The 22,463-nt window shown below is 36.4% G+C and overlaps 1 protein-coding gene across 2 annotated transcripts in view; it reads left to right on the top strand.

The window, feature by feature from the left end:
* Window positions 1-22,463, top strand: part of PCDH7 (protocadherin 7) — a 392,272-nt gene that overhangs the window by 170,329 nt on the left and 199,480 nt on the right. The window contains exon 2 of one of the 2 annotated variants that reach the window (XM_069494731.1): window positions 12,753-12,945. In XM_069494731.1, coding sequence (XP_069350832.1) covers window positions 12,753-12,945 — 193 coding nt within the window. Of the gene's footprint in view, window positions 1-12,752; window positions 12,970-22,463 lie in introns of both variants that reach the window. The other variant, XM_069494730.1, reaches the window with a different exon arrangement.

The raw sequence follows: 22,463 nt of genomic DNA, 5'->3' as shown, positions 1-22,463 counted from the left end.
TCTGAAGTCTGATTATAAACAATAATGTCAAATATGTAATTGCAAGCAAGTCAAAAGAAATAGTTATTTAACTTCTCCTTCCCCTTATTGGAGTTTTAATTAACTCATCTATTTGTCTCAGCATGTTTTGTTTTAATATACTGTCATCTGCTATTGACTTGAAAGAAGGAAGTATGGAGAGATCTTGAGATGTTAGCAAATAAAAGCGCCCCTACAAAGTTTAAAGACCTGATTAAAGTTTGTTTGAGGGTTCTTCCAGGTATACTACAACTAATGCACTATAGAATCCTAGATACATTTATTCAATAGCCACTGACACTGGTTGAGAATGTTTGCAGATTAATCAATGCCTGCTCATTTGCAAGGAAAGATCTCACAGTCTTAGATAGCTTCACCTTAAAAATGAAATGCAGCACTCTTTATAATACTGCAATGTTCTGCTCCATGACTGTTTCAGTGCTCTATGACTGACAAAGAGAGTCATTAGAAGGCTGTTTGATGGACATAACGAAGTGAATTGGAAAAAATAAAAAACCCTTTTCAGCCCATTCAGAAATAATTGATGTGACTGAGACAGCTGTATGTGAGTTCCAGATAAGGAGAAGATTTATGGAGAAACTACTGAAGCTAAAAAGGAAGGTGCAGATTTAAAGTTCCCAATAAAGTTGTCTGTAAGACACAGAGCAGTATTCAATAAAGAAAGAGATTTAACCTGAGGTTCTTTCCAATAGAAGGCATCCTTAGGGTCCTATCTTCTTGCAAATAAAATCCCCATAAAGTAGTGTCACTAGGTTATAAAAAATGGACTCCAAGGGGAAAGTATCTGCACTCTTAGCCCTATGCTATATTTTTCTCTTTACTGTAAATATTGTATATAATATGGTATTTCTAAAATTCAACTCTTTTCTTTTTCTTTTTCTAAAATTGACCATGACTCCGTCATAAAAAAAAAATCCACACGTATTCAGCATGTTGTAATTTAAAAGCTTTTGCTAATGTAGATAGAAAGCAAGTATTTTTAAGTATGTCTAATTATGGGACATAATATTTGTTTTTATGGTGTGATAGTTACCTTTTAATCAATCTAACAATTAAGAATGGGTAAAAAGAAAGGTTTTATTATTATTCATATATTTGTGAAAATTCATCTGGTCTCCATTGCTTTTCTTGGAAACTATACATGAACTTTCCAAATAAGCTTTTTTTTTAAATAGGTAACACCTGGAAATGTTATACATATTTAGCAATGATTGTATTCTGGAAGCAGAATAGATTAACATAATATTATAATATTAATATTACATTAATGTCAAAATTAATTTCCTCAAATGTGCCAGTTATAAAGAGTACGTGTTATTATATCAGTATTTTCAAAAAGGGAGGGTGGTTATATGGGACTGTAAAATTAAACAAAATTAAAATGAATCTATAAGATAAAATAAAAAATAAGGCAACTATACTTATAGTACAATTTGACCTTCTAGATATTTAAAAATATGTACTTTTTAGAAAATCATTTCAGACCTCTAGTGAATTTGAAATGCATGGATTTAACTTTCCTTGAACGCTCTGGGTGCGAGCAGGATGGGATCTGGCTGCTAGTTTGTTTTTGAAGTAAAGTGGAGCTTGTGAGAGCTTCTCATGTCACCTCTAAAGCTTTTAGACTACCAAGATTTAGGGTGACTGTTAGGTATTGCATATTATCAATCATGGAGATGCAATTTTACAAAAAGGAATAATGAATCAAATGCTCACCTCATTTTCCCTTCACGGATGTCTTGCCATTTGCAATAATGTCATTAGAACACAAGCCTTCTTTCTATAATCCACATATATTCTAACTCCTTTGCTCATCCAAGCAGGAGCTCTTTCTCTTGATCCCAAATTCATCAGTATGCCAGTTTTAGCAACTATTCCTATTTTCCAGAAAGCAAAACTATCAAATACAAATGCATTTACTGAATATGTTGCATTATACACCCAACAGCACTCAACTTAATCAATCACTTTATTTGCTCTACTTGTCCTTTTACGTCCCTGAGATTAACTTCGTTTAGAAATGACCACTGTAATCACACATCCCTGCCCTTGGGCTCACCAATATTTCCTAGGAAGAGGGAAAGATAGGAAGAGGCCACAGTCCTCTGGCCGCCCAACAGCAGAAGAGCAGAGATGGCAGATAGACGACATCTCCCTTAATACTCTTGCCTATTAACTATGTGACCTCTAGATTTCCAGAAAACAAAGTGAATAAAATTACAGAAAGAGTGAAGAATGCTGGCTACAAGTCTATAGTAGTTTAAAACAGTATCAACTCTAATGCATCTCCATCAGCTGGAGGGAGGATGCAAGTCTATGTACATCCAATGCTCCAGGAATCGTATATTATCTGTAGTTTTACCTTTGATTGTATTTGTAACACACCCTACCATAGGGACTGCTCAGATATTTATAACCTCTAAGACCTCAAGCGAAAGTCTCCAATGTGTCATAATGGGGACAAAAAATAAACTACATTTGCAATCAGATGTTCATAGCAGCATAATTCACAATTGCAAAGATGTGGAAACAATGCAAGTGCCCATCAATACACGAGTGGATTAATAAAATGTGGTATATGTATACCATGGAGTTCTACTCAGCCACAAAAAAACAATGGTGATCTAGCACCTCTTATATTATCCTGGATAGAGCTAGAGCTCATTCTACTGAGTGAATTATCCAAGAATGGAAAAACAAACACCACATGAACTCACGATTAAACGGGAACTAATCGTTCAACACTGAATGTGCACAGATGGAAGTAAAACTCAATGGAAATCAAGCAGGTGGGACAGAGAAGGAGGGTTTGGGGAAATTCACAACTAAAGGGTACAATGTACACTATCTGGGTGATGGGAACACTTGTAACATTGACTCAAACTGTATAAATCAAGACATGTAACCAAAACGTTTGTACCTCTGTAATATTCTGAAATTTAAAAAAAATAAAAGACATATAAAAATAAAGATAATAAATGCTATTCTAAAATAATGGAATAGAGAAATATTCATGCTCACTGAATGGTTAGATTTAAATAGCTTTTGAAAAATTTGGATGTCATTGTATGTACATCTTTGCTTTATGAATAATTTGCATTTAGAACAATACAAACAGTACATTAATAGGATAATTAGGTTTGAAATTTCATGTGGATTTTAGAAATTCTATTTATAAGCTTTGTGAACTACTGAGCCAAGTGTATATTGTCTTAAAAAAAAAGAAAAATAAAACACGAAAACATAATGGGAGACAGCTCTAGTGATATAGTTGTGGCCTGAGGTGTACTACCTTTTATAGTATGTCTTTGGGGGACCTTAAGGATCTTTTTTTTTTATAAACACTCTCATTAATTCTGAGAGAATTTAAGTTAGTAAGGGGCAAGTATTATTGCCTCTGTTTTACAGACTCTGAGCCTAAGGCACAAGAACCAAAGATCAGCTAACTTGTCTGAGGTCACATAGGGAATCTGTAGGGTTTCTTAGAATAGAATTCTTTCCTTTTTCTGTCATTTCTAATGTGCTTTTTTTTCCCCTCATTAAACACACATACACACATACACATACACCCACACACAGACACCCCGTACATAAAATCCCTCAACATGCTTTTACCATTTCCTTTGTATTTGTAATCTTTTCGAATTTCATTTCTCTCTTAATTCTAGTCTGCCTGTCTTCTCTGATCTCTTTAATTTCCCTCATACCTTTTATTCCCCTCTCAACCAAGCAAAAGGTGTTGACCACTCCTTTTTGCTTATATTTTCAAATATTTACCTTAAAACAAATCTTCTTGAGTGCCAATGAAGAAAGGCAAAAAATAAATAGATAAATAAATAAAACTCTTTATACAAATCTTTTTCTTCTCACCGCTACCCTCTATCTCTCTTTTTGTCATATTTTCAATATTAGTAGTACATCCCCACTTTCTGTATTTCTCCATGTATTTATAAGACTATCTTTCCTTCTTTTGGTCTAATCTACAATTATTCCTGAGTTTAGCGCTTTTATACCCACAATGACCTTCTAAGGGGTAAATCTAATGGGCTTGTTCTACTCAGCATTCTTCTTGATGTTCCCTATGCTTTTGATTATATCGGATTGTCTCTGTTTCTAGAAATGGTCTGCTTCTTTGACTCCTGAGTTTCAAAAGTGGCCTGCTTTTCCCTTCCCAGCTTTTTTTTTTTTTTTTTAATCCTTTGTTTCTGGCTTCAAATATGGAACCTATAATAGGCCCTCAAATACATATTATCTATCAGGCTTCTTTTAGAGATCTCAACCCACAAATCTGCTCCTATCTAATGCCTGCCCTAAATTCTCAAGTAGGTTTCACAGCATCTTTTTCAGGCCTCCAATTTACTGCAAACTTGATCACAGTATATTTTGTCTGTTTTTATATACCTATATGGCTTTGAGTTTCTTAAATGTGTAGAATCATTGTTAGAAATCTTTGAAACCCTGGGCCATAATTAGTAGAAAATAAATGCAAGTATAGTGAATTAATGACTCAATCAAATCAGCAACAGGAGCTTGCTGTCTAGTGGCCTTGCTGTCCGTTCTTACTACTGCCACTTCCTGGCACCTATTTCTAGGTAAATGTTTCTCCATACTTCACCCCTTCTTGGCATAATCTTCTGCCTTCAACATTTCTTCTTCCTCCTCTTTAGTAAGGAATTGTCAGATCACGTCTTCAACATTGCCCCTTTAATTAGATCATTTGCTCACCGACATAAATTCTTGGATTTCCATTCTCTCTTGTTTATAATTCTCACATATGCCCCACCCACAATTTTTGGAATAATTTTCTTTGACAGCTCCTACTTGCGTTACTTATTCAAGTCTTTAGCATGTCTTTACACTTTTCAAAGAGCTGGTAGACTGATCCTATTCCTCAAGCTCTTTTGCTTATTCTTCTTATGTGCACGCCAGTTTGCATTTGCAGGGCACAAAGTAATTTGTCACCCTAGACAGAAAAATACAAAGCTCAGATGCTTCAGTTTACTAAATGTCTTTACGACCATGCTTTTTAAAATTTGTTTAGTTGTATATATTTATGGGATGCATATGATGTATAACCAGACTTTTATGTCTCAAGATGGAACGAAGTTTTTCTCCCTGGAAACTGTTATGGACATTTCAGGAACCTGCTGGCTTCTGGGAGTGATTAGCTTTCTTTGATCTCAACCCATGTTCTTCCTAATGGTAGGATTTGTCATTCCTCTCTGTGCCTCTTCCTCACCTAGGGAAATTTTAAAAACTACTCTTATCCAGGTTCTATCCTGAATTCTGATTCATTGGGTTTAAGTTGGGGCCAGGTATTGACATTTCATTTTTTCACAAGTCCTCTGGATGATACTAAAGCACATCTAGATTTAAGGAATCATCATTTAAACCATTCTACTTCAGAGTATCAGTAATTAACAAAGTGATAGTCACATACATAATGCAAATTTATTCTCTCTTTCAGAAAGTCAACACGCTGCTTTACATTTTTGCTTTCATCAATCTTTCTGGAATATGTAAATAATATGAAATCTGTGTCATGACTCTGCTATAAAACCTAACCATTTCTCAATAGACCCAACTGTCTGCCTGTCTCTCTCTCTCTCTCTTCCTCTCTCTCCGCCTCCCAACTCTCTCTCTCTCCTCATCCCTTTAGCTCTATATATCTGATCCACTATTGGAATTCAATCTTCACTCTTGCATCTGTAGGATTGAGGGGAAATTGTCCTTTCCCCTGAAAGTTCACTGAAAGATCAACTTACAATCAAGGCAGATTAATAAGAGAGAGGTTTATTCACCATGTGCATGGGGAGAATCACAGAGTGATTACTCAGTATCCCAGTGAGATCCAGATATTTTTTATACCTGCTTTCTAGAGGGGAGGGAGAGATCAGCAGATTAGGTAATTCTGTTTAGGGGCAATAAATGTTTGCTAGGAGGATGAATGGATTGGGAAAGAGATTGACTTGTGCATGATCCTCTTTGTAAATTAAATTAACCTGAGAGATAGGTATTATATTTAAATGATTTGTGCCAGGTCTTCTTGCATCCTTGATCTTCTTTCCTGCAATATATTGAGACAACAAGGAGAGGAAGGGAAGTTAATTGCCCTTTGATCTTTTGATGAGTCAATCCAGTTTATGCAGATAGAGGGAAAAACCCCTCCAGTGCTTTTTGATCTCCAAGGATCTCTAATTACAAATATTCTTTCTACCAAGAGTCATATTTTGGGGTGAAACTTCCTGAGCTCCCTCACATCAATGGATTATCCTTCAGAATTTAAGATTCTGTATTAATTTGGTTCATATTACCAACTTAGATAGCTTTTCACAAGAATTTTATTATTCAAAATTATCAAAATAGATTTTACAAAATAGATTATACTGATATAATTCTCATATTGCATTATAGAATTCTAATGGAATATTTTAAAATATGGATAAAATGATGTATGGGGTATATTTATGGTCCATTGTGTGATACTTTTTACTTTGGCTTTTTATTGTAAATTTTTTTTTTTTTTTTTTTTTTTTTTTTTGAGACAGAGTCTCACTCTGTTGCCCGGGCTAGAGTGAGTGCCGTGGCGTCAGTCTAGCTCACAGCAACCTCAAACTCCTGGGCTTAAGCGATCCTACTGCCTCAGCCTCCCGAGTAGCTGGGACTACAGGCATGCGCCACCATGCCCGGCTAATTTTTTGTATATATATATTTTAGTTGTCCATATAATTTCTTTCTATTTTTAGTAGAGACGGGGTCTCACTCTTGCTCAGGCTGGTCTTGAACTCCTGACCTCGAGCGATCCACCCGCCTCGGCCTCCCAGAGTGCTAGGATTACAGGCGTGAGCCACCGCGCCCGGCCTGTATTGTAAATTTTGTTTTCATTCATTCAGATATAATTTCCTATGGAAAAGCTTTTATACAAAAGGGAAATATTGATGAATCTAAGTATTTGCTAAAATATAAATAGATCTTAGTATTTTAAAATTGTGACATTCTTCCTTCAAAAATAATTTATGAAGATTAAAATATTCACAAACAGGATAGGAAATAAAAAATAAAATGCATAGATTCATAGCAGTCATTATATAATATATTGTAGAAAAATAATTAGTTTATTTTTGACATTTTTCATTACAAACACAGCCTATCACCTGTCTCTACTATTCTATCATTACATTTGTTGGAATAAGCATTTTAGCACAGATTTTGAGATTACCACTTTCACTCAAATAAATGCCACTATCTTTTCTATCTTTATATCAAAATGAAGCACCATTTCTCATAATTTCTTATTATTTTCCTTTTCTCAATTTAATAGTATAGCTTATATATTTCTGTATTCATTTTGAGCTGTCTTCTTAGTGAGGAGTGATTCAAAAAGATGATTTGAAAGTCATTAAAATCGAATTAAGGACAGCACTTGACCCTTATTTCTCTTTTTATGAATATTTTAACCCATTTCTATGTCTTGAAGTGATAATATGTCTGCATGACCCTTGGAGTTCTTGCCTAAATTCATCATTGTCATTAAAATTTCATTCTTCAGTCTGTTTGCTGAGTATTTTCTGTGTTCAGAACAATGTGGCTTTAGGAGACTATCAGTGGTTTCATTTCCAAGGTGAGACCAAAGAGATCAAATAAGCACAGATAGTTTGCAGTCAGGAGTGATAAATGGTGGGGGGGGTGGGGGGAAGGGAGAAGGAAAAGAAAATATGCACACACAATGTAAAGCACGGTAAATACAAATTGGCATCTGCTAATACAAGTTTAGGCATCTGAGATCAACTTGCCAGTCATCAAACTGGTGGGTCCCCACAGATTGGGTTTCCTGTGCAGCAGGTGTTTCGAGCACATAAAGGGCACCTCTGAGTTATTTGTCAAATGGCATCATTTTAAATGAGGTCCCACCAAATCCATTAAGGCATCACACCCATAATGTGAGCATTCACGTAGGTGCCTCATAAGGGGCAGAACCGAGGCCTTATTTCCTGCCATCAGGAGCCCCCTTTCCTTCCAAATGGAACCAAGAGCATGCACAGACCCATCCTGCTTCCAGAACCTCTACACCGTCATGCTGTAAAGGCTCATGCTCTTCAGCTGGCAACAGGGTGGCAGGACTGAGAGTAGACACAGTCTTTAATAGCAAATCTCAGGTAGCTGCTACTGCCCGGAGGTGAGGAGGCCTTCGTCTCGCAGCACTGTCCAGTTGCTTTGGCAAGGATGCCTCTGGCCGTAGAATGTCTCCCAGCATCTGTGAGCACCGAGACTCCAAGGCTCATTCCTTGTTTTTCGTGAACGTATACTTTAAATTCTGTCTACCAGTCAGGCAGCCCCAGGGCAGTCATAAAATTGTGCTTTTGTTTTTCAAAGGCATCGTGACAGTCTGTGGTCCAGATCGGGGCTCCACATCTGTCCCTTTAAGGCTCTCATACAAGGGCTTTGCTGTTAGTCCAAAGTGTGGGATCCAGGTGGAACAGAACCCTGCCATTCCTAGGAACCAGTGCAGTTGTCACGGGTTCCCTTGCTAACTTGGAATCCCAGATAAGTAACCCGCCGTTTGCAAATCTGTCCAGTTGCAGGTTCTGCAAGTCCCTTGCTAAGCCATCGCCAGGCAGGGCAGGAGAGCCTTTTTAAACCCCTGAGGTGGCACAGGCCAGCAGCACCTTGAGGCCACCCTAGTCCCAAGATCCTGCCATTCAAATGCGACTGAGTAGCATTCATAGTTACTTGTATGATATCACTAATGGCACATAGACTCATCATGAATCTATACGCATTGACATGGGGAATTTAAATTCTTTCTTCACATCCTGGGGTCCTGTTGGCCTGTACAGCCTTACTCACTTTTGGTAGCTTTCTTCTTGCAAATGCTGCAACAGTGTGTCAGTCTGCGGAGGCCCAGACTTCAAAGTGAATTGCTCCACAGTGGCCGTCTCCTGCATGTTTCACCAGGTCCTGGTATTCATCTAGCAGGAGCTTGGCGGCACTCTTGGAGGTGAGCTTCTGCCACTTCTGGAACAGCTCCCCGTCCTCCTGCTGCTCAGCCAGGTCTGCCAGATTTGGCGGCGGAGGCGGTAGCAGGAGCAGTTCCAGCTCTGGCTGCAACTCTCCAGGGTCCGCCTCCTCGGCCTGCTGTGTCAAGCTCCTCAGCTGCCGCTTGCTGACGGCCACCTCACCACTGCCTGGCCCACATCTGCCGACATGGCTTGGCACCAACTGAATCCCTACTGTCCATTTCAACTGGGGCTTCCTTGGGGAATGTTTGGATTGGAGCTACTTGGGACTAGGGTGGCCACAAGGTGCTGCTGGACTGTGTTGCCTCGGGGGTTCAAAAAAGGTTCTCCTGCCCTGTTTGGTGAGGGCTTTGCAGGGGACTTGCAGAACCTGCAGTTGGACAGATTTGCAAACGGCAGGCCCCCTCCTTCATCTTCTGAGTCCTGGACTTGAAAAGAAACCATTTGCTCCCCAGGGGGATTCTTGCTACCTAGAGCCCTTTGCAATTTGGGGCAATGTTCTTTCTAATGTCCTTCTTTTTTACAAAAAGTACACTGATTGTATATGGATCTGTGGCAACTTTTTCTGCCCCTTCCTTTTGACTGTCTCAAATGACCCTGCCAGCTGTCTTTGCACATTCAATACCCCTATCTGATATTGCCCTAATGGAACTTGCCCTGCCTGGCCTTAGAAGGAGAGACCATTCCCACTTCTGAGTCATAACCTAGTGAGTGTGAGAATTAGTTCCAGTCACACTGTCCATGGCCCCTCTCACGGTACCAAGGTGGTGACTCTGGACATGAGCTGGTCCTCTCCCAGGGATTGTCCTAGTTGCAGCAGACATTGTGGCTGCCCCTGGGGGAGCCAGGTTGGCATCAGTGCCGTCCTGCCACCTCACGTGCATGCCCAGGGTATGCTGGTTGGGCGGCAGGTGTTCCCTTCTTGCTGTGCTTCATTCCCCCCTCACCACTCCCTGCTTGGCTGTGGGCCACATGTACTAGTCCATCCCCATGGGGTGCACCCAGGGGGCAACAGTTCTGCTAGGCACGTAGCCTTGGTGGGCACCCAGCTGCTGACTTAGAACTGGTGCAGACCAGGGAAACCAACTGTCCAACTAAAACAGAGCATCACAAAAGCCTGCAGTGGGCAGTGCAATAAATAAAGGGCTCATGTGATCCAACCTGGTTACATATGGGATCTTGTCCCATTTACCTGACCTTTGACAAAATAATTCCAATTGTAAGATAGCATACTAATTCAAGGTTTCATTCAATGGCCAATTCTCCTCACTCTCCAGCACATAGATTGGATTACAATAACACCATTCTCTTTTAGACATAGACTTAGAGCTATAAGTTGGCCATTCAGCCAAGATTTTACCCAAGAGGCTTTCAGATGGAATAGAAATGGAGCCCCTCCCTATGTTGAAACAAAAGGCACAAACCACAAACACAGACAATGAAAAAAATACTGCCAAGGCCTTGCAACAAATGGGAACCACACAAATGAGAACCAAATTGTCTCAAAAGAGAACCAATGTCTCCTAATCCAAAAGTGAATGAATCCCCTAGGTTCCCCAGGAACTGTACAAATGAGCTCTAAATCCAAAAGGAGATGATGAATCTCTCAGGTTCCCTAGTTCCAGTCAACGGTGACTTCCACCCCCAAATGGTGCCGCCAAACAAATCCAAACAAAATGCCCTGCCACAGAGCAGGAAGTGCTGAAAATCTTCCCCAAATAGGTGGAATCAAAGGTCTCAGCGTGCATGGGGGAACTTACCCACACAAATAGCCACGGTATCGAAACATTTCCCAAATCCATTTCCTTTTCCTCAACAAAGTAAAGGTGGTTGGAGTTGCGTCTAATTTGGAGAAGAAAGATGGGAGTTCCCCAGAGCTAACCAGGCCCTGGCAGCTGCTGGGGAGGTCCCTCACTCTCTTATGGGAAAGGTGATGCTCCTACCCACAGCTTGACCTGGAGCTGCTCCCCACCTCTTCCAGCAGTAGTAGGCTACCGTCCCACCAGGGCACTGAGGGGCCCACCCAGGAAGGCCAGATTCTGTTACTGAAAGTTCAGCACTTGTCCCCGAGGCTGCATCGAATGAATGAGGACAAATAGCTTGAGGAGAAGGAAAGAGAAGTTTATGAATTTGCTGGCAACTGAGAATGATGGTAGACTCTCATCTTAGAAAAACGAAAAACGCTATTGTCCTAGCTGTAATATAACCAGAAATACAGAGTTTTTAAAGGGAAATTTCAGCTTTGGGCTATTGCTATTTAATTGTAGCATCTCTGGTGAAGACAATCTTGTAACTTCTGCCCAGACAATTCCATCAAGATATCTCCTGTTGTACAAAGAACAAAAGACATTCCCCTGACCCTCTGATTACTGGCCTCGGCCAGGGATGCAGGTTTTAATCTCTAAAAAGTGTGTGTGGGGGATTAAAGAGATGACTTGTAATACATTTTACCCTTTTTCAGGCCATTCCCTCTGTTACAACCTTAGTTTTACCATTAATAGTCTACCATGTGCAGATAATCTTTAATATTTCTAAAATTCTGCTGATCTAGATTGTGATTAGTAATTGTACCATGTGCATTCAAGTTATAAAGGTGTAAATTTCACTATTTTCTAGCAACATTAATTGTATACTTTGTAGTAGAAAGTACCAGTCTGAGTTGTAAGTTTAAAAATATGTAACTTTTGCCACTTTCAAATTCATGTAAGAGCTTAATGGGTACAACTATTGTCCAGAATGATCTGAGACTGAAATCACAGAACATTTTTATGTTGTTTTCCCAAATTATTATTTGTATGTAGTACTGTCAATACGTAGCATTACTTTGTTCCTGTAATGAGCTTAATTTTTTTATTATTTTATTTTTATATTATTTTATTTGTGGTTAATTAAGATAATTTGCAAATTCCATAGTAAATCTTCAGTTCATTATCAGTAGCATAATAAATCATGGGGTTCAATTAGGCAAAGTTTTGCAGCATTTTTAAAATACAAATTGAAGACTGTCTATGATTTTACCTTTTTGGGAGTGAACTACAAACAGTAATAGCACATACCATTAAACTTTATAGTTTATTTTCTACTCATTGATTAAGGAAAGTTTTATCTATTATTTCAATAGGATCCTTACAATTTCAAGTCAGTAGGTAATATTTTTATATGAATGAAGTAATAATATATTTCCGTTTCCTAGCACTGCATCTAAATTCCTATTTGTCAGCTGTATTTTTAATAGTTTAAGTCGACTGCCAACACATTTGATTTTAAAGCACTGTATCATATGGACAAAGTATTTAAAAATGGAGCCTTCTGACAGTGGATTAGCTCAATATTTATCGCCTTCACAAATCACTGACCCTTGTTTTTATAGAGTGTATTTGTGACAAGCATATCTGAGGTAAAGACTACAGAATAGGAAAAGGTTGAATATGTGCTACTAACATATCGTATTTAAATGTATGTTTTAGTGAAATTCCATTTTTATCTCTCTGAAAGGAAATTTTAAGTTTTTTCATACAAAATCTAAGCTGTAGGCATTACCATAGATCATATAGAGTTAACCAAATAGATTTCAACATATCTATTTTATATTGAACTCATTGTCAGTAGACCTTAATGTATGTAACTTATGTATTTTTTAATAAGATCTTTTACAATCTTGTATCTTAGTGACATTCAGAATCTTTTCTTTTACAGCCATTTCGTAGAGTGACGTTTTCTGTTGTGAGTCAGCCTCAGGACCCACATCAGGGGTCACTGCAGAGTTGCTATGACAGCGGGCTGGAGGAGTCAGAAACACCAAGCAGTAAGAGTTCATCAGGGCCAAGACTGGGTGCCCTTCCACTCCCAGAGGACAACTATGAAAGGACCACGCCGGATGGCAGTGTTGGTGAGGCAGAGCATATGGAAAATGGTAGGGGCAAACACAACATCCACACACATAATCACGCTAGTGAGCCGTAATAAGTAGACTCATGAAGGTCAGTCTAAAATCAAACTAAAATAGCTGACACTAAAACTTATCTTACCTTAAATAAGAAATATTTGCTAAAATACAGAAATGCCAAATAAAGGGACATAACTGTATAGATAAAATTCGCCCAAATAGCACCATCATTTAAAAGCAGCCTGTCAGAAATAAACACACTCATAAATAAATCAGAGTAGGGCCTGTTATGAAAAAAAAACTAAATAAGTGCACAATTCCTAAACAATAGCAACTGAGAAAGGTCTTGTATGATTATTTTCTTCTATTCATTTTTGTCATGCAACTATTTCTTCAATTACAATTATACAGTCTTAGTGAAAGGAAATGACAATAAACAAATCTTGCTCCACTTTTTCTTTTCCTAGGTATTTAGAAAAGTATTTTCAAACCTCTCCTTTTGAGTGATCACTGAAGTAGAGTCAAAGGAGAACAGTACTATCTTGTTCTTCACCGTATACTGTAAATAGTATTTGAATCCCCCTCTCATTTATATATAAGGTTTTTTCCCTTTTTACATGAGAGGAAGGAAAGAAAACAAATCATAAAACTTCATATTCTTATCCTGTTGTGAGGCAATTCTCATAATTACAACAATTGGCCTTCTATATATTTTCCTTTAAGTTACAAATTTAGATTGAAAATAGCACTGGTAAAATTTTTCATATTTGTTTATTATGTTCCCTAAGATGATTCGCTGATTTATATTCTGGATTTCAAGGCATAAGTAAATGCCTAAGGAGTGGGTTTATGTCAAATAATGGAATGGTAAAATTCTTCCTAACTTCATTATTCTTTCAAATTTAAAAAGAGATGTGGCTGTACAGAGAGAAAGGAAGGGGAATCACACACATTTTATCTCCAGTGAAAACTCAAAACGGATTTGTCTTCCACCATCTCAACCCCTAAGTGAAATAAGACAGTCTAACTTTTTATTTTATACCAGTTTCTTCAGGGTGATAAGCAAGTAGAGCATATTAATGCAGGAGAAAGACTGATTTTCTTCTGGAAGTTTATCTATGAAATTAAAATCCAACATTTGAGAGTAATATATGTATATCACGAATGACCCCAAGGGAAAGTATTGCTAAGTTAAATCATGCTAAATACTTAATTATCCACATTGTTATTGAGTGAGAAGATATGATCTCAGAGTCTGATGACCGATGTCCCTTTTGATTCATTATCCAGAGTTACAACGGCATTTTGCCACATGGCTATGAAGGCATGCTTATCTGTGTGTATGGTGGTGTGTGCTTATGTGGATGGGAGTCTGATGTGCTTTTAAAGAATCAACTTTCTTCAGTAACTTTTTAAATGAGTATAAAACTTTGGTATGAATTGCAATGTTGATAAATACATATTTAAGGCAGGTGTGTTTAAAATTCTTTGGACAAAAATAAAAGTTAAATTAAAAATACATGTATATGTATTTATATACTTATAAATACATACCTAGGTAGACAAGATTAATTTAACTTAGGGATATTACTGCATCTAAAATTGCCTTTTGATGATAACATATACTTTTATTTGTGTTTTAGAAAGTGCTTATTCTTACTGTAAACAGCATAGTGTATGATAAGTCACAATTGTTTCAGTGTCAGCTTTATTAACAGAAAAGACTTTGTACCACTGGCATTATAATCACATTTTAATCTTATTTTCTGTTTTGTGAGTTCATGGGGATTTGACACCTTTAAAATAAGAAAGAAATGATGGATGAATAATTGAGACATGATTATATGTGACAAACACATACATATTGGTTACTTTTTAGGAAGTATACATGTCATGGAAAACTTAACAGGTGAGCTTGTTAATAGAACAGAAAGTTTACTTTGAAAGATTTCTAAAAGAAGGTTTTTAGTTCTTTTTTATAACCAAGTTTTAAGTACTATCAACAGTAAGGGCCATAATAATGTAGCTGATTTTCCCTTATTGTTATATGTGACTGACACTTGAAATTCAGAGTTTATGTAACTGTTTGTCATTTGCAAGCTGTGACGATGTTACCCCTGATCTATAGGTAATGTGACTCACTTTGGGTGATCTAAATGTAGCAGTTGACATTTGAGTAAGAGTTTTATTGGGTCTAAGTTTTCAGACTATTCATCTAGCCATAAAATGCAATTGTATTGTTTGAATTCTGGTAATTTCATCTTCAATATTAATGGATCGTTCTTACATAAATAGAATCGGAATTGAAACCTGTCAAATATTCATTTGTCACATTTAATTGGAATCCAGGTAATCTGCAGTGTTTTGCTTGGTTAAGTTTTAATCAGGATTTGTATTGGATTTTCATTTGGATTTTCCATGAAAATACCATTTTGGATGCTGTGTTAATTCCTAATTATTATTACCTCAAACATTTTCCCTGAATTTTAACCTATGTGAAACAATGCAGTTGTAACTAATTGCTTTGGATTAACTTTAATTTTAAAGTTTTAGAAGATAATTTCCAGTGAAATAAAAGATTTCAATATCATGATGCAAACCAGGAATAAGTGAGGACAGCCAATGACAAAAATAAGTTGTCACAGATGCTGTGGCAAGGAAATAACTGAAACAAGCACATTTAAATGAATAGGCACTAAAACACACTTAAGTTTTATAAAAGCTTTGCCTGTCTTTTGTATTTTAGCATAATAAACAAATTTCATTAAAAGGGCCTGGGGATGAATTCCGTTTTTAACAAGCTTTACCCTATATTCTAACCCACATTACTGCCAAATGGAGAAATAGGTTTTATTCTCTTATTAGCTAAGGAAAAAGAATACACCATAAGAATAAACAGAATTTCTTGCAACTGGAATCTAATAATGTAGAAAGAGATCCACTGTTTTCAAGTTCCAAATATGCAGAACTTATATGCCTTAGGTTGCTACAAAGTAATAATGGAGATTATGCCATTTAAAAAATATTTTAAGAAAACCTTATGAATTATATATTTATTTATGACAAAGATTGCTAATATATAATTCTTTGCCTTTAATCAACATCATGATTTTTTCATGCTGAACCTTTGATATCCATCTTATCAAGGATAGAGGTAATTGGTTATCATTTCATTAAAACAAATTTAGTGGAATAAAATATTTAATATGAAGTTCATGGTGGGAAGTTGGTAACCATAAAATATTTGATGATGAAAATGTTAAAATAATTAAAACTGATTACAATGAATTGATAATTTAAGTAAAAAGCAAATGTTGGACTTAAAAGCACCACCACATTAAGGGCAAGCACTGACTACGCAAGAGCTTGTCCTTATCTTAGTTACTGAGTAGTCTTCAGACCTTGTCTTGACGTGGTACGTAATAGCTTGTTTAGGTCTGTTGTCAAGTATTTATCTTGGCCCCTACTTTCATGCCACGGTCTACTTACTCTTTTTGAAGCCCTCTCTGAATCACCTTTGCAAAGCCAGTTTGCCTTTGCTAAGTACAGCTCTGTCATAAGCAGTGTTTAAGAAGCTCCCATACAGAAAGCACCCCATCTGGCTTCTCATCCCAATTTTGCCATCGGCGTTGGCTAGGCCCCTTTACTCCTGGGTCTGCTCTACAGAGTAGAAAAGAGAACTTTTCTACTTAGTGAGGCAGTGGCTGAATTTGACAATACATGTGAATGAACAGGGCAGTAGTGATTCTAGGGCCTCTCAACTACATAACATGTACATTCTAATAGCAGATAATGCATTTATTCCATAAGTCATAGGTTTAGGCTGAGTCGGATGGTGTGATTTCTGGGTAGGTGGGGGAAAGGTTGGCACCACAGCAGACCAATGTGGGAGACAGTTCTGGAGCCTCCCTCAGATCATACTATGCTAGAGCCATTTGTAGATCTGCTCTCCCTGGGTGTAATGGCCCTGAAAAACCTTAGTCATAATTAAGATAGCTCATAATAGAATAAGTACATTTACTTTCTTAATTATGTAAACTTTGGTCAGATTGGGAATAAAAAAAATACTAAACAGTACGTATTTTTCCTCTAGGTAAATTTTTATAAGATACCATAAAAATAAATCAAAATAGGAAAAAAGCAGATAATCTATAAGACAGGTTTTAAAAGGATAAATGAGGCTAGAAATTTGACCCTTCTAAATCCCTAATTAATTTTATGCCTCTTGATTTTTCTGAAATCTTTAAAAAAAAATTTGACTTTTATACACTAATATTTTTGAGCTTCCTTCTTCCAAAGTTTCTTTTTCACACTTATATAAGGGAGTCTCACTTGTTTTATTTATTCACTCTCTGTCCTTTACTCTTTACTTTACATGCTTTATATAGAGTTTAGAGTGCTTTGTCCTTATGGTTTAAACATGGTGCAGTAAACCATGAACACATTTTGTATCTACCATGGACTTTTCACATTGCTTTTAGAAATAAATGACAGTGTATTTGAAATATCATTGAGAATTGAGCCACCATTTTTATATGGCCAAGAGTAATAAGAATGGAGCTAAATGCATGTCTTTGGTGAGATAAAGGACCGCCTTTTCTCCTATGTATGCCATTTTCAGTCAGGCATCTCTCAGGCATTATTGTCTAGCTGGTGTCGGCTTGTGTTGTTTTCATTTCAAGTGAGGTCTGTCACAGGCTGCCTCTTCCATCTTTCCAGAGATCCTCATATACTTGTCAATGACTAAGTTTGATACCTCAGAAACAAATACTCCACATATTTTTTTTCTGTAGTGAGAGGCTAACATACCTTGCTAAGGATTCACTTTTATGGTTCTTCATGTCTCCATGTCACCCTCATTGCCAGTGTCTGACTGAGGCTGCATTTTTTACTTTTCCAGCCAACTGTGACATGGCTTTATTCCTCCCAAGTATTCCCAAGAAGTCCACATACCACAATGGAGGACACGACTCACTTCTCTCTCTTCATAGTGATTAGATAGAGAGAGTGATTACAGAGACTGTCTCTAAGCTGGGTCTCAGCCAATCAAGACTTGTGCTATGTGGCTTTTCAGCTGTTCAGTAAAATGAGCAGTACAGTCTAAAAAAATCTAAAGAAGGCATTGTCCTAAAGGAGAATTGGCAATGTTGTGGGTCGAATCTAGTGGTTTAACAAACAGGCTTTGATATCCAATGACGTGAATTTGAATCCTGGTTTCACCTCCTAGGAGGAATGTAATTTTCTAACCTCTCTTGGCCCCAGTTTGTTCAATTATAAATCATAAAATTGAGAGAAACTAAATGAGATAATAAAATTTAATAATTTCACTATATTTATGGATAGTAAAATATATTATTACTATTATTTCATAAACAATGATAATTATGACCACTATTAACTTTAGGTAGATTTCATATAGCACATTGGCTTAATCATGAGAGCTTCAAAAAATGTTTAGTCTCACAAAGCTAACATCCAGTAAAATTAATACTCTTACTTTGAATACTTTCCAGCTAGTTTCTCTTTTGTTGTGTGGCGTACCATGGGGTAAAATTCAGGGCTAGTGACATATAAACATAGTGAGGACCTAAACTGAGAGGAAGAAAGTCTCCTATTTCTTGGCATCAACTCAACCCAACTGTTTATGCTCTTTGTCATTCAAGGTGGGGAGATGCCATTATTTTCTTTTTCACATTCTTTTCTCTCTTTTGGGGGGCTTTCACGTTCCAGCTGAGTGCATTATTCTTCAGGTGTATATTTCCATTTGAATTGCTGCAAAATATTCATGTTAACAGCGAAATGAGCTGAAAATAACATCCCATTAATATGCTTACAGGACTCTCAGTCCTTTTTTTTTTTCTAATCTCAGTATTAACAATTAACACATATAAACTGTGTAGCCTTATTACCCTTTTTATTCTAATTTGGTCCTTTAAAACTAGATCACTTTGCTGAACCCTTATGAAATTTGGGGAGGTAATGAGCTGTCATCAAATCTCAGAGTGACTGTGAAGCAGTTGGTTTTTATGTTCCCTCCAGACTCCCAAATCATTTGCTTGTGTGAATTTCAGCACTTGTTGATAATGTATTTGATTCTTTAGCTTCTTTTTTGGTTAAGGCATTATCTCAGTCTTTCCTGCATTCTTTTTGCACATAGAATGTATACATTTCAAATGTTCCTGTGATTTTTTCCCCCAGATTTATATATAAAAAATTTGATGCTACTGAAATACAAATACAGTGCTCTTAAGCATCTTCTGTGTGGTAAAGGACCCCAGGAACTCGGCTGTTAAAGGTTAGTTAGCACCTTACCCTCAGGGTTTAGCCCACTTGCTGAGGAACCATTGCATTTCATTATTCTTCTTCTAGGGTAAAACACTTTCCTTTGCTACCTCTGCTATTGCAGGGTTATTTTTTTCTTTTTCTTTTTCTTCTTTTTTCTTTTCTTTCTTTTTTTTTTTTTTTTTTTTTTTGTGGTAACTAAAGCAGAACAAGAGATGTCTCTTGCTTTGTGGAGAAGTTAGATAGTGTCAAAGCTGTGATTATTCATTTTAATTCAACAACCATGTAGTGGAAATAAAATGTGACCAAGGCTTTTTGAGGAAATTTAAGTAAATGAGAATGAATCTCTACCTTTGATATGGAAGTTCTTACACTGGGGAGATACAAATTTGATTGCAGTAAATTAAGTATAATGTGAAAAGTAGGAAGCTCATTAGTGAAGTTCAGAGTTTTATGAGGTACAGAGTAGGAAAAGTAAAATTGTACAGATGAAACAATTATAAATGCATTTACTGAAAGTTTTACATTTTATAAATAAAACCTTGGACTGGAAGAAGGTCTTAAAATGTTATTTGCTGCATATCCTCTGTCTCTACCTATCTCTTTTTGATATAGTTTAAAACAATTAAAAAATTGGCCTGGAGGCTTCATGTTCAGCCAAATAAATTCAGATTATTTAAGTTTTATTTTTCTAATCAAGTTACTATTTCTCTTTTTTAAGTCTTCCTTTTTATTTTTTCCTTTTATTTCTTCCCTTTTCTTGGTGCTGAACACAATTAGTTCCAAAAACTCTAAAATTTAGCATTGATGATATTGGCAGCAGAAGCTAAATCCTGAACTAAACTAGAAAACAGATTAATTTCATGTCTCTCCTTTTTCTCTCCTTATAAACATGGGCAACTAAAAATGAGTGTGTTTTAAATAAGGCCTTTCAAACTTAATAAAAGCCTGTGAATAATCTTTCAAAGTTATTCCTATTTCTTTTTAAAAGACTAGTTGTATTACTCAAATAAAAGATTAGATTACATTAGTTTTATTTATTTTTAAAAATTCATTCCTTTGGCTGTGGTTGCAAATTGTTTTTATAATTGTTATTTCAAGATTCAAGTTAGGTTTATGGGTATTTACGTCACATTCCCTTTCTCTCTGAAATATAGATTGCTTTGTTTTTAGATGTTTAGTAAATTTTACTTAACATCTTACTGATGCGGGTAGATTTTTTGGCATTTGATCTTATTACTATCCACTAAATATTATTATAAGTTTATTACGAGAATGAAAAAATATTTGAAACACATGCAAATTTAAATGCCTCCTCTAAAATAGAGTTTCAACTGCTAAAATATAATAATCTCAAAGGACACTAACTTTCAGTACTACATGTTTAAATGAAATCTGTAGTGAGTAATAGAAAATGTTTTGGAAATAAACAGGTAATAGAATAGTGTCCAGCTATTTAAAAATCTTCTAACTTATTCCTGTTTTAAAAAATACCATCTTTGATCTTGTTTCTGCTCCGAAATGCCCACCATCTACGCTGATGAGGTAATTAGGGAATCCGTGTATGTTCTGAGAATGGTGTGCTTCTCTGAGGTTGCATTCCTCTGAGCCGCAATGCCCCGTGCTGAATTGTGTACATTGTTTCTATTCCTTGTGAGGCCACATTTCATCAAGCCAGCATTTGTAGCAAAAGGTCATAACAGCTATAGCTGAAATTTTATACAATGAACAGGGAATGTAGAGTATTATGAGAATCCATTGAGTTAAATTCAATGACCATTTGTTGAGCATTTGCTCTATGAAAATTTCCAAGGGCCCAACATGAATGAGATTGACTCTGTGTTTTCTAAACATTTAAATATCATGATGGAGAATGACATGGATAGATTAGAGGGTTAGAAGTAAAGGCATGGAGGCATATGTGGAGAAAGTAAGTGCTTTAAGAACCAGAGGAGGCCACGAGTAGGGGATATGAAGAATCATAGCCACACCTCGAAGGATACGAAAGTAGGGATTGATAAGTGAAATATGCATAAGGTTATGGAGAATAGTGAGTGATACCAAGGATACCAACCTGAGAGAGTGGGGAACAACAGTCCTATTTGCCATTCTGGGAAAAATGGAAAGAGCAGCACATTCTTATGGGAATAAGTCTGGTTAAGAAATGATGGATTTAAGTTATCTTTGAAAAATGCAAGTGATATTTAACAGGGTATCGGAAATACAGATCTGAAACTTAGGAGTATGAATAAGTAGAAGAAATATAGCTTTAAGAGTCATTAGAATAACAGTAATGATGAAATCTTGGGAAGAGAGTAGATGATCATTTACGTTTATGACACCAATAAGAGATGATATCTAAAACAGAATCTTAAAAAGTGCTGAAATATAAGAGAATAATGGAGAAGCAAGTTTTAGTGAATGTGACTGAGGGGTATGTTAAAAACAAAAGCAGAGACAAATAAACAAACAAAATGACAAGCTAAAGGGGGAAGTTAGAATTAGGAAAGTAATAGCTATCAAATATCCAGTGTTGCAGGAATAAAGATGAAGAAGTAGACACACGAGATCATGCAGATCTGGATTAATGAAGAGTACTAGGACGCTCAGGTGGGAGGTACTTTGTATTTTTACTTTCCCTCTCCCACTCTGTACTGTAAGCCGGCTGCTTAAATACGGGACCTGTGCCTTGTTCACCATTGCATGATACTTCTGGAATAATTTCTACACATAGTTGTCCAAAAGGAAAACAAAAATGTTGAAGTTAATTATATATGCTAAATAAAGGCCCAATGTTGCTGATACAGATTTAATAGAATTGAGACATCTCAGAAAATTTGAGACCAGGAAATATAGTTTAAGAACATACTTGAGAATTTCTTTTTCAGGTCACCAAGTCCATTGTGACATTATTATCAGAGGAAGGAGCAAGGTTGCATCCCTTGGTATCAATCTTAATGAATTTCTACTCACTCACCTTATGCTCCTGTTTTTAAGGAATTTCTTTATAAAATTTTCTGAAAGTACTATAAAGTCTGACATTTCTGCATAATAGCTTTTGCTACCTTACCTTAAGTGATATAATTATTATTTTTTTTCAATTGGAACTTTATATTTTATTTTATACTATGCAATCATTTGGCTATTTCACTTACTTGAAATTAAAAGAGTGTGTGACTAATTGCATTTGTGGTGAGATCTAATAATTGATAACATTGTCCTGCTCATCATCAAAAAAT

The sequence above is a fragment of the Eulemur rufifrons genome, chromosome 19 (genome assembly GCF_041146395.1).
Source record: "Eulemur rufifrons isolate Redbay chromosome 19, OSU_ERuf_1, whole genome shotgun sequence".
NCBI classification, from domain to species: domain Eukaryota; kingdom Metazoa; phylum Chordata; class Mammalia; order Primates; family Lemuridae; genus Eulemur; species Eulemur rufifrons.
This window is presented reverse-complemented; position numbering and strand designations above follow the sequence as displayed.